Consider the following 12414-nt stretch of genomic DNA (forward strand, 5'->3'; position numbering starts at 1 on the left):
AAAAGAGATAAAAGGAGAAAAATTATATCCTGCCTACCTGCCAAAGCCTGATCACTACCCCCATTCATAGTTAAGACCAGACTAAAACAATGGCATTCGTCCCCCTCGATTTACCACTGAATTTTGAAGCATATTTTACATACAACTGAGTTTCAAGTTCAAAACCCATAAAAGCCTGTATGCTTCTTTCTGCTTCATGACCAAGAATTGCAGCAGACCCATACCATGGACCCTGAGAAATGTCCACATAGATACATCTTCATGGTTTTAAAATAACTTTATATATGAAAGTAGAACACTATCAATTCTTTCCAGAGCACAAAATGTTTTAACCCAATATACATATACCTATATTTCAGTACAATGTGAACTATAGATATACATTATTATTTTCTTTTCCAAGTGGGCCCCACAGAAAACTTAACCAAGATCCCAGAATGCCAGGGGCCCACTTGAAGGCTTTTCTGATCCAGATGTGCTGGGCCATCACACCACACTGAGTGCCCAAGGCTGAAGTGACTTAATTAATCAAATCGGTCTCCTGAAGTAATACAAGTTTAAAATTAATTGTGAGTTTTCACATCTGTGACATCAGAGTGGCTAAAAATACATATGAGGATGTTGAATCTTGAAAAATTAAATTTTAAATGTAACTCTGATTTTGAAATATATAGAAGAAAAATAGCACAGATCAAATAGAAATACTTTTAAGACTAAGAAATATACTTTTAAAGGCAGTCTTTAAATACTTAGTTTCTCTGATGATCTTATTTCTTTTCATTTTACACATAATCAGCTGTTTCTTATTTTTCAATTTGCACAAAATCAACAGTTTTACATATATATACTTATATTTCATTTCCTATTTCATGCAGTATGAAATACAAAGAATTACTTAATATTTTCATATTTTCTATCAAAGGCAAATGGAACATTTGACACTTCCATACAGCTAATTAAAAAAAGAATCCACCAAGGGTATTCTTTTTTAATTAGCTGTATGAAAGTGTCAAATGTTCCATTTGTCTCACCACATTGTCTCACTAGTGTAAAACCTGAAAGAGTTAATTTAAACCTGGAGGTATGACAGACATTGTGAAATGATAGGAAAACACTCAAGGGTAAAGGGCAACTAGGTTGGGGGAAAAGAGAAGGGAAAGAAGGAGAAATTTTGTATGTATATATATACAGGATAGCTAACATAGTTATTCTACTGTCTTCTATTTCTTTGCTGAAAGAAACTGTTAATGAGTCCTTGATTGTTCAATATTGCATGTCTCTATCTGTTTTCATGAGAAACCACTTTGAAGATAGCAATATGTAATACAACAAGCATTGTTAATTTCCTACCACTTTGTTTGTAACTCTGTATTGTCTGTGCTGTTCTCTTGCTATATTGTAAAGGTTGTCTGTCTGTTAATGTTTTCCTCCTTTTATTTTTAAAATAAAAAAAAGGAATGACCTATAATCTGCATAAAGAATGGATTGTTCTTTTGTGGGTGTGCGAGGTCATTGTAACTATTCCCGGTTGCGTTGTTCATGGTCCACTCCAGTAGGTCCCCCCTCTTGCTCCACTGAGAATTTTACTTGTAGCATCACTTTCCAAAATAAATTATAGCACCGCTCAAGAAAACATTTTCTATGAATCAGAAGGATGCTCGTTTACAAAAGATCTTACTATTTTAGGGTATCCTGGTCTTCTGGACACAAGGCGAGGTTGTCCTCAATTCCTTTCCTCTGCTCGATGCCTCAGACATGCCTCAGCCTGGATTCCTCCTGAGATGCCTCCGTGCTGTGAGACAGGACTGCTGCTTCTGCCAGCCACTCTTCTGCTTTTGCCCCTTGCTGAAATGAAGAAGAAATAGACCACAAACACCAGGACTGCCTTGTACGGCCGTCATGGTCACTGGTCAGATAACTGCTTCTTTTATAATAAATTGTAATCTAGATCCAAAACATCTATTATTGTGAAATCAGACTGGAAGCACAAAGACACTAAAAGTTCTTTAGCCCCAAGGAGTTCAAGAGTGGTGTTTGTTCTCAAGCCAATACATTGTTTTAAAATCACAGACAGAAACCTTCACACTCCAAGACAGAACTGGATGTTAGCCTTGTTCAGTCTCATGCTTATTGTCTTATGAGTTAGAGAGACAGGGTCGGTAATCTCTAGGCACTAAATCCTGGATTCGAACTCGACTGACAACTCAAGTGGGGACCACGCTGTCCTCAGCACATACACTCGCATCTTTCGTGACTGCAGTATTCAAACACGCCTGCTTTCCCTCCTCCTTTTCACAATCACTCATCAGCAATTTGAAGGAGTGATAGAATGGGTGATGGTTTCTCACAGAACTCTCACTCACAGGGGGTCCCGTACAGTGTAATAGTGTGTAATGGTACTGGCAGAGAAAGCCAAGCCTTAGCTTTCTCTTGCTAGTCTCCTAGATATTAGGTATCAAGGGCTCTCTTTACTTACGCAGAAGTATAGGTATTTAAAACTCAGAGTGTTACAGAAAGTGTTACAGCACTCAGTGTGTTAACAGCTTGTGAAAAGCGCAGCAGCACCAAGACCAGCAAACCGGTGGCCTCCGAGGTTTGGAGGCGGGTGCACGGCTTTCTTCACACTGGAAGGCGTGGCTGGGATCATTCACCAAAAAGCAAAGCCCCAACTCTCAGGGAGGAGGATTGTTACAAGATTTTCAGCCATGGAGGAGGTACAGAAACTGCTTGCCTTTGGTTGATTGGGCAGAAAGTTACACTGAATTTCACCTGCTTTGCATGTAGCTAGGATAAGTTAGAGACACACTATTGGTCAGGAAAGTTACACCGAGCTGCACCTTGTTTGCACACAGCAGGAGCAGGGACAAAGTGTTACACTGTTCGGGGGGGAATCAGAAACTTAACAGAGAACAAAGGGCTTACTGAAGGTCAGGAAGAGGCCCGCAGAAGGGCAGGGCCTCCTGTCTGGGAGCGAGTAGTTTTTTCTGCTTTGAAAGGAGAAATCCCATCTTAACAACTCCAGGGTGCAGGCCCCCTCAAACCAGAAACAGAAGTATAAAACTCAGTTTAACAAAGTTGCCTCTTCCTACAGCTTACGACAATCAGCCATCTACGTTCTTGCTGTGAAGGACATGCCAGTGAATACTTTGAAGAAAGGTGGGGCAGAGTTGAAAGAGCCTAGAAAGACTGGGAAGGCTCTGGCTGAGCTGCAGTTCTATCAGTGACTGGCTGTGGGGCTTGGGACTGGACACTGTATCGCTCTATAGCTCAGTTTATGCATCTGAAAAAAATATAATGCTGGGGCTGGGGATTTAGCTCAGCGGCACAGCGCCTGCCTGGCAAGTGCAAGGTCGTGAGTTCGATTCCCGGTACCGGGAAAAAAAAACAACAAAAAACAAAAAACAACAAAAAAATATAATACTAACATCCCAGAATAATTGTGAGTATGAAAGCAGTAATAATGCACTACATGAAGGCTAACTAATGTAGGCTAGTCTTGTTATTGAAGATACTGAGCCAAACTGTACAGTGATGAAGGTATTCCCATAGCGCCCATGTTCTATGACACTGTGATCTCAGGGAAAGCAGTTTTTGCTGACTTCTCAGTAACAGATTGATAACAACTTATATTTATATAAAATTTACACCTTACACGGTTTTCCTTCTCTTTATCTCATTTTAATTCAACTACAGCCTCTGAAGTAGTAAGCACTACATTCATTGAAGTAAAAGGGCCGATAAACTTGTCTAAGAGCATCTGGAAAGTATGCAAGAGAAAGTGATCTAAGCTAAGTGCATTTACTCCAATAGAAGCAGTTATTATGATGTGTACAAAGTGTCATATTACATTTTTATTACTACTGGAGGTCCGCGGTACACGATGTCTGCTTCACTTGTAGTGCGTTGGTGCCTGTACTCAGCTCTGACTGATTCCATTTTCATCCTTTTCCTCTTCCCTCTCTCCCTCCTCCCTCTATCGTGATCTCATTTCCACTTGAAAAGATCTACCTCACCACCTCCTCTTCCCTATCTTTTACTTTGCTCTTCTTTTACATTTTGTGTTTCTCATATAAAAGAAACCAAGCAATATTTAAGCTTGTGTGTCTCATTTATTTCACTTACCATTATGATCTCAGGGCATATCTACTTACCTACAAGGGACTCTGATTTATTTTTCTTTATGGCAGAGTAATACTCCATTATTTGTAAATACCACATTCTCTGTATCCATTCATCTGATGATGGACATATAGACTGATTCCAAGATTTAGCTATTATGAATTGTGGTGCTATAAACACTGGTATACAGGTATCATCATATGTTGTGTGTAATACAGAATATCAAGGAGAATAGATGGGTCAAATGGAATTTCTAGTTTTAGTTTTCTGAGGGATCTTTCTACTGGTTTGCATAGGGGTTGTATTAGTTTCCATTCTTTCCCCCACAACCTTACCAGCGTTTGTTGTTATTTGATTTCTTGATGATGGCCATTCTTCCTGGGATAAGTTGGAAGGTCAGTGTTGTTTTAATTTCCATTATTCTAATGCCTATGGTGTTATGAGTATCAGTCATTTCTACTTCTGTGTAGTGTCTATTCATTTCACTTGCCCATTTTTTTATTGAGCCTTTTCCTTGGAGGGAATAATTTTTTCAGTTCTTTATGCAGTCCAGATGTTAGCTGGTCTGTTTGAGGAGTAGCTGGTGAAATTTTTCCCTCTCAGTAGGTTGTCTCTTTGCTTTGTCAATTGTTTCTTTACCTGTGCAGAAGCAGATAAGGTGGGTGGCAAAATCAGGGATCAGAACTTTGCCCAGTGCAGGGATGTTTTTTACTTCTGCTTTACTTTTTTTCTTCTCTCATCCTTTCTCCATGCATTCATTCTCCTTCTCCTCTTTTTCTCTGTCTTCTCCGTTCTTCCCCCCACACACAGCTGGACTTGTGCTGCACATGGCTGGCCTGGGGGGTGTTCTGTGTTCCCCAAGCCCTTTTTGGCCCAGAGAGAAGCCAGTTCTCCATGGGATGGCTGATCTGTTGTCAACAGACCAAGCTGGAACCAACATGCTTTTGCTCTTGGTCCAGAGCCTGATGCTGAGGCCACCAGGAACCTCTGTTCTTGGCTTATGGCCATCTCAAGCAGCTCCCAGCACCGGGTGTACTCAAAGGTCCATGGTGGTCAGAACTGGATCTTGAGGCCCAGCTGGAGACCCCTGACTGTAGAGCAACCCATGTACTGGTCCAAGCTCTGGGTGCCCGTGTGACACACAATCATGTGGATACTGGGGATGACGAGTGTGGGTCCATCTGTCGGGCAGGATCCAGGAGGGCACTGGGTGTGTGCAAGTGGCTTATGGGGGACAGGAAGAATTGGACTTGGCCAAGGAGCCCAGCATGCATGTGCCTGAATGCACAGCTGTGGCTTCAGATCTGGACCACACATTAGCAGAAAGGGAAGTAAGGGTGCACCAGCCCAAATGGGTCTGGGGACACAAGCTTGCCCAATAGGATCGCAGCTCCCTGTGCCAGCCCCAAGGGTAGATGGTCCCTTGTTGTGCTAAGCATTACCTAGTTCTGTTATGTGGTCTGGAGGTGAGGGTCAAGCATAGTGCCGGCACGTCCCTGGTCCATCAGAAGCTGGACAGCCCTTGGACAGGGGAGGGGCATGGGGCACGTGCCCCATGGTATATAGTGCATACATGGGATGTAACTCCGCCCCAGCTCCTGGCCCTCAGGTGAGGAGTCTCATCCTGGGGCTGTCTTCTTTGCCTGGGCCAAAGGCCAAGCAGTTGCCAAGCTGCCCGTTTTCTTACCTGGCCTGCACGCTGGTGCCAGAGGCACATGGCCTAGAGCCAGGCGTCTACGAGGCTGAGCAGCTAAGCGTGGGCCATCAGCAAAGGGGCAGCTGTGTCTTGTGAGGCTGTGCAGTGGGAAGAGTCACTGCTTGTTTTCCTGCTAGGCCTCCCTGATGCTGTGGTGATAACGTACAGAGCAGGGCTCCTCTAAGGTGCTGTCACTTTGTGTTTCCACTTCTGTCTCCCCACAAACACCGGGAAGCTGTGTACATTTGGCCGGTGGGATATGCATATTTGGAAGTTATGACTAACCTCCACCCAGACCTCTGCATTCCAGCACGGTCTGCGAAGCTCCTGGGGAAAGGCGCGGGTAGGGAAAGACCAGGCCTTTCTGCAAGAGAGCAGTTATGGAGGGGGAGGGGCGTCTCCAACTGTCACTTTAGGGCACTCTCCGAGCCTGCGTCCTGGGCCCGGACAAGGGACACAGGTTCAGTCACAGCGCTAGAACTGAGCAGAGGTACAAAGGTGGGGTAGGGAGACAAGACTCCTTGAGACTTGCCTGCATGTTGTGTTCACTTTCCCTTCCATGACTCAGTCAGCACCAGGTACTGGGAGGGGGGTTTGCTTGTGTCCCCCAGAGGTGAGCAGCTCCTGGGGGTCCTAGGAAGTCAGCACACAGCAAGCTCTGCATGTCTGCACTGGGTTGTGTGTACAATCAAGTTTGATCATGAAAATACATGCCCTTTTGTACCAAGATTGGCCGCAGAAATCCCATCGGTGTGGTTTTTGGCTTCAGGACAGCTGCTGCTTTGTGCTGGAGGCTGCATCTGCCTGAAGGACCCTGACCTGCCGGGTAGGGGGTCTCGGGTCTGTGTACGCTTGGCTTCCCTTGGCTTTTGTATTTTTTTCCATTTCTCAGAACTTCATTACCTTTTAATAGTGTTTATAAGTTTAATATTTAGTATACTCAAATTTTACTGTTTATAATTAGTTATGTTATTAGTACGTTCAGAGTACGCAATGATTACATTCTTGATGCGGAATTGTACATTGAATGTGTACAGTGAAAATGAGGCCCCTCCTGGCACCCTGTGGAGGGACCCATTAAGCACAGATTGTTCTCAAAGTCACTTCCACGGAGCAGCAGTCCCCATCCCCCAGCAACGCCAGCACGAGGCCCGGCTGTGTCTGAATGATCCTTTCTTTATGCCAAGCACACTGGGTAGCGGTGTGCAGTGCGAGCGCCCAGCCTGTGGCCAGGATGGGGCCAGTGTGCGGTCACGGCAGGAGCCCGAGACAGTCCAGTGCAGGTCATGAGCTGCAGGCCATGGTGGAGACGGGTAAGATGGTTTCTGGGAGTTTTCAGGGACACAGGCTCGGGCATGGGGCGGTCTGAAGCTCCCAGCCTCATGTAGGATTCTTGGGGCTACAGGGGACAGGTCTCATGGGGGTGGCCTGCCCTGGAGTGATGTCACTGCACAGGCACAAGAGCAGCGAGCTGCTGGCCTCTCAGGGAGAACTACCCTTCTGGTGGAGGCCACACCCTCGCCACAGATCTGAGATCAACCCAGTCCTAAAGCAGGACAGCCAGGCCTAGAGGTCAATTGTGGAGTTTGCTTTCCAAAGCTGAGTAACGAAGACCTGTGGAGTGGCGCACATCTGTAATCTCAGTACTCGGAGAGGTGGAGAGGCAGGAGGGAGGCTGAGGCACAAGAACCACGCATGTGAGACCAGGCCGGGCCACTTAGCTACTCAGTGAGACTGTGACAACATTAAGAACAAAAATGAAATGGGCTGGAGATGCAGCTCTGGGAAACGTTCCCCAGTACTGAAAAGAAACATTTCCTGATTTATAAGGTGCCTCAGTCGAGCGAATTCTGCAGTGTCCAGGGCAAGACTGGACCAGTCACCCCTAGGAACCTTCAACCTCTGGAATCCAGGATGCTCTGAGATTTCATATTTTAAAAATAAAACTTAATCAAGATCTCAAGGTTGCTTGTCCTTCTTTATGAAGAAGTGGTGGAGCTGTGCTGTGCTGTCCTCTGTCCTCCAACATGTAACTGTCAGCCATGACGGACTGCCCCCAAGTGGTCCCTGAAAGCCGAAACACACGTTTCCCAGTGGCCACCAGGAGCTCTGTGCCCCGGGGACCGCGTGCTCTGCCTGTGGACAGCAGGGACGTGAGCATCTCTCTGTCCCGCCTCTGTGACTGTGACCCTAACACTCCGCTGCCAGGATTCCACCTTGGAAAGTGAGAGTAAGGGACGCAAACGTTCCCTTCAGCTCTATTAGAGGCATGAAAAATTGGCAGCCTTCTGGAGGAGAGGCTGAGACACTGCGTCACACCACCGACTGCAAGAGGGGCGGAGACGACGGGACCACGCCCACAGTGCGTGCGTGAGGTGAGGGAGCGCTGTGGGCTGCACCCCCGCCTCAACACCAAGATGAAGACAGGAAGGAGGAGCACCTCGGGGGAACTCCGGATTTTGGTGGATGACTGTGTCCTTTTGCTTATTATTCACTTACATGGTGCTAATTTCACTATAATAAATGCTTCTGGTCAAAAATTCTGCATAATTTATTGAATAAACGAGTGAAAGATGATTAGGATCTATTGAGGATTTTCTACTGGACAAAAACCGAGATTCATCAGTCCCTTCTGGGATTATACCACTGGAGAGAAATCGGATTGCACTAATGTGCAAACTGTAGAAAAGGAAAGTTGTAGGGACCTAAGGTGAGTGGTGGCCTGGACCCGCGGCACGGGGAGGGGAGGAGCCACTCGGCACAGCACTGAGGAGAGTGCTCTGGTCCTGGACGGTGGTGCCGGGTGTACAACACTGAGAATGCACTTCCTGCCACCCAGCTGATCGATTTAAACCACACAAAAATTTTAACATTTATTTTAAAAAAAATCTATTGTTTACGTAAACCCAGAAAAAGAAAGCAAAAGTAAACATCAAAACATGTGCAACAGTGATGCATGGGGAGGGCAGGGGTGGGGCAGGCGCTGGTCCCAGGGGAAGCTCGGGAGCTGACCCCTGCTGTGGCGCCACCAGGAGCCCCAGCCCTACAGCTGGCGCACAAGGGCTTCCTGGCACTGGCTCTCGCTGTGGGGCCAGAGCCGGGGAGGGAGATGCCGGTGGAGCTGGCACGGACTCCGCAGGCGGGACTTCAGCTTGGGCTGGAGCTGGCCCTGGGGCTGTAAGATAAGAAAAGCTCAGCAACTCTCCATGTTTCTTCCCGGGGCAAAACCTTCCCACTGCCTGTCGGAGACAGCTCTGTGCACCAAGCCATGCCCAGGAAGTCCTCCCAGACTCACCCCCCCCCAACTGACTGCTGAGGGTCTCAGTGTTCAGGGATCACCCAGCACCTGGAAGCTCTGTCTGTTTTCAACCGCCCACCCCATGGCTATAGTCCCATACCCTAGTCCTCCTCACCCCTGGGCTCTGCCTCAGTGAGCTCAGCCTGCTCCAGCTGGGCCAGAAGAAGCTTGGCTGTGTGGTGCACCTGGGAGTGCAGCTTCAGCAAGGAGTCAAGGATGGAGGACATGGACCCTGGGGAAGTTGGATAGCAGCGGAGTGAGAGGCCTGGCCTTGCTGCCCACACTCCCTGCCCCCAGCAAGGATGGACATGTGGCCTCCACCATCCGTGCATGGTCCAGCCCCGCGGTCTCCATAAACCCATGGAGCAGTCCTGGCCCAGGCAGCCCTGAGCACCTGACAGAAGGCTCTGTGGGAGGGAGCCCTTCCTCGGGGGCGTCACCACGCTGCCTGCTTCAGGGCAGCTGACACACTGTCCCTCTGCCCGTCCCCACTGTCAGCTCCATGAGGACAGAGACTGGTACCTGCCGAGTGGTTGCACTCAAGGGCACAGGGCTGCTCCTCACATGTCAGAGAAGCGAGGGGACAGCAGGCGTCTGTCCTGCCCTCTCTTCCGGTTTCAGCTCATGCAGCGGCATGCTGCCCAGTGCTCTGCGCCTCCTCTGGGCTCCTCTCGAACTGTTGGGACCCACATCTAGGGAGGCCAGGGGCAGGCTCGTCTCTGTAATGTGGTAATGCCTGCTCTGCTTCCAGGATAACTGTGTGGACCCCAAATAGCATTGAAAGCCCAGAGGACTGTGCTTGCATCTGCCCTGGTTGTTGGCTCATGGTCAAGGCCCAGAGAAGTGTCTGCACATAGTATGTCTTCATGTTCCTGGATTAATGTTCCCACTGGCACTTCCATGACGTGTAAGTGGCGTGGGGCCTTTGTATTCACCAAGGATTCCTGCCTGGGACCACCCTGAAGCCCACAGACTGACTCTGCAATCTCCTGGACAATGACCAGAACAACTTTCCCCAGGTGCAGGGGTGAGTGTGGGGGAGGCAAAGCTTGCCAGTGGGGATGGAAGATCATCTGTGAGAATCAGCAGGGCCACTGCAGCTGGTCTTCCACGGGGCCAAGGCCAGGGTGGAGTCTTATGAGACCCCATTCCATCCTACAGCCATGAAGTGCGCTTGATTTACTCGACAGAGGCCGAGAGGGGCTTGCACCTTCCAAAGACTTGGAGCCTTAGGTGGCGTCACACACTGCGCTGCTGAGCGCAGAGCTCACCTTCCCACCATGAGGTCCTGTGAGGAGGAAGTGTTGGCCCTGGAGCCCTCTGGGAAGCAGGGCCTGCTGACGGGGCCGCTGTCCAGGGAAGCCTGCTCCGGGAGCTCCGTCAGGGTGCGCTGTGTGTCTGCACCTGCCAGCTCCGTCCTCTCTGTGCAGACCTCTGCCGGGCTCTCGGCTGCCTGGTTTCCAATCTGTGGTGGGACAGTGGGGAGACATGGGGTTGGTGTAACACCCGTGACTTACCAGGAGGGCTTGAGGACTAAGCTACCCTTGTAGAGCTCATTTAGCCCAGGCGTCCCAGACATCTGACAGGTGCCACTTGGACACCTAGGCCAGGAGTTACAATGAGGTAAATTGTAAATAACGAGTGAAGTCAAGGAACATAGTGTCTTCGTCCCTCTTTTGGTACCCCCAGCCCCGGCAACATGTGGACAGTGAGCCTGCCCCTCCCGAGGTGGAGGCTGAGCACAGCGGATGTGGATGTTGAAGACGTGAGGTGCACAGTCCTCTGGGAGCTGCACACTGGACCTGCTGTTTCCCAAGCCCTGGAGGGAGGTGATGAACATGTTATCTGTCCCCGAGGGTCCTCTCTGTCCTCCTATGGCCCTCAGCTCACACACACACCCTGTGCCCTAGCTGGCATCTGTTGCAACTGGGAGTCCAGTGTGTGTCACAGGCACACAGCACACAGGCCCTGTGACAAGCTCCAGCCCGATGCCCTGGGAGCCGCTCGGTTGGGACAGAGCCCAGCAGCTGGCACGAAGCATGAGGCTCTGCCTGACCACAGTTTGTGCTGCTTTTGCCTCAGAGGAGCCTGTGCTGCTGACACTCAAACAGCTCCGTCACTGGCTTCTACCTCGGGAGGCCAGGAGATGGCTCTGGGCTGTGGATAATCTCTGGGCACTGCCCTGCTCCTCCTGCAGCCCTGTCATGGGTGGGAATGTGACAGGACCCCAGGCCCACAGCCTCCCAGCACCTGCTCCTGCCCAGGAGGAACTTTGCTAGGACCCTGACTTCCCCCCAACAACACACATAGTGAGGACGGGAGTTGGGCAGGGGACTCACAGTGCCGACCGAGCCTAAGTGGACCTGTCCTGGGCTTGGTGGCTCCAAGTGGCTCCTGTCCAGGCCCAGGGAGACCCGCTGTGGGCTCCCTCTTATCTCTGAGCCCGTGGTCGCTGGGTCTGGGGAGACCCGCGCTGTGCTGCCCACGGCAGTTGGGCGGTTCCTGCCCCGTGGCCCGAAGAGCCTGGGCCGAGCGATCCACCTTCGCACTCGTGCCCACGTGCTCTCCCTGCGTGGGGTCCTGCGCCTTCCACCTTGAGGCCTGGGAAAGCAGCACAGCATGTTCTCCCCTGACTGTCTACAGCCAAGTGATTAGGGAGGCAGCCACCGCTAGACTGTGCTGCCCAGTCACCGCAGGGTTCCAAGTTCTGTTTGGACCTATCGCCAAGGAAGTGAGGTCACGTGCTGGGCCCACAGGCTGAGCTCCCCCTCTGATGAGAAGACCCTACAGCCCCTTTCTCTCCATAGTGAACAATCTGTGTGCTCCTGAGACACAGCAATGAAAACATAGGCAGCTGCCTGTGATGTCAGAGTCTGATGAATTTGAAGTTTAAATACAACACGTGTAGATGTTTAAGATGCAGCAGGCCCAGGGAAGTGTGCTTTTCCATCTGAAGGGCCCATTCTCTCTCATGACGCAGTGCTCAGGGTCATCACGTAGAGCTCTGTCAGATTTTAGGATGATCTTCTTTCCTGGTTCACTTTTGTTGCATTTCAACTGTGATAGTGACTATGGCGATGTTCCATAAATGTCCGTAGCAATTTGCACGAATGGATAAAAACACTTCAAATGGTAACTCCTGGTTGACCAGGACAGAAGGAGTCATAGCAGGTTTTAACTTCAGGTGCACATGAATAAGGATTCACACTTCGATACTGATCTCAGTCACTAACAGTAGTATTGAGCATGGCGACATAGTGTGAGAGGACAGCAGGTGGTGACTGCAAGGCATAGTTTTTGC

The 12414-nt window shown here is 49.3% G+C and overlaps 1 protein-coding gene and 1 long non-coding RNA gene across 2 annotated transcripts in view; both read right to left on the reverse strand.

Moving 5' to 3' along the window:
• LOC102025333 overlaps nucleotides 1–6161 on the reverse strand; it is a 17087-nt gene extending 10926 nt beyond the window's left edge. The window contains exons 1-2 of the long non-coding RNA XR_259919.2: nucleotides 5807–6161; nucleotides 1679–1845 (exon numbers count right to left, since the gene is read on the reverse strand). This is a non-coding gene — a long non-coding RNA (uncharacterized LOC102025333). The remainder of the gene's footprint in view (nucleotides 1–1678; nucleotides 1846–5806) is intronic.
• A 2321-nt stretch (nucleotides 6162–8482) lies between these two features.
• On the reverse strand, nucleotides 8483–11801 carry LOC102011292 (translation initiation factor IF-2-like). The gene is made up of 5 exons (XM_005377923.1): nucleotides 11453–11801; nucleotides 10385–10578; nucleotides 9229–9344; nucleotides 8716–8990; nucleotides 8483–8494 (listed from the first exon to the last, which is right to left on the reverse strand). The coding sequence occupies exons 1-5, from the start codon at nucleotides 11732–11734 to the stop codon at nucleotides 8483–8485; spliced, it is 879 nt and encodes a 292-aa protein (XP_005377980.1). The 5' UTR covers nucleotides 11735–11801.
• Between the last annotated feature and the right edge of the window lie 613 nt (nucleotides 11802–12414).

This window comes from Chinchilla lanigera, unplaced genomic scaffold, assembly GCF_000276665.1.
Source record: "Chinchilla lanigera isolate Chin_1 unplaced genomic scaffold, ChiLan1.0 scaffold00010, whole genome shotgun sequence".
Classification (NCBI taxonomy): Eukaryota; Metazoa; Chordata; class Mammalia; order Rodentia; family Chinchillidae; genus Chinchilla; species Chinchilla lanigera.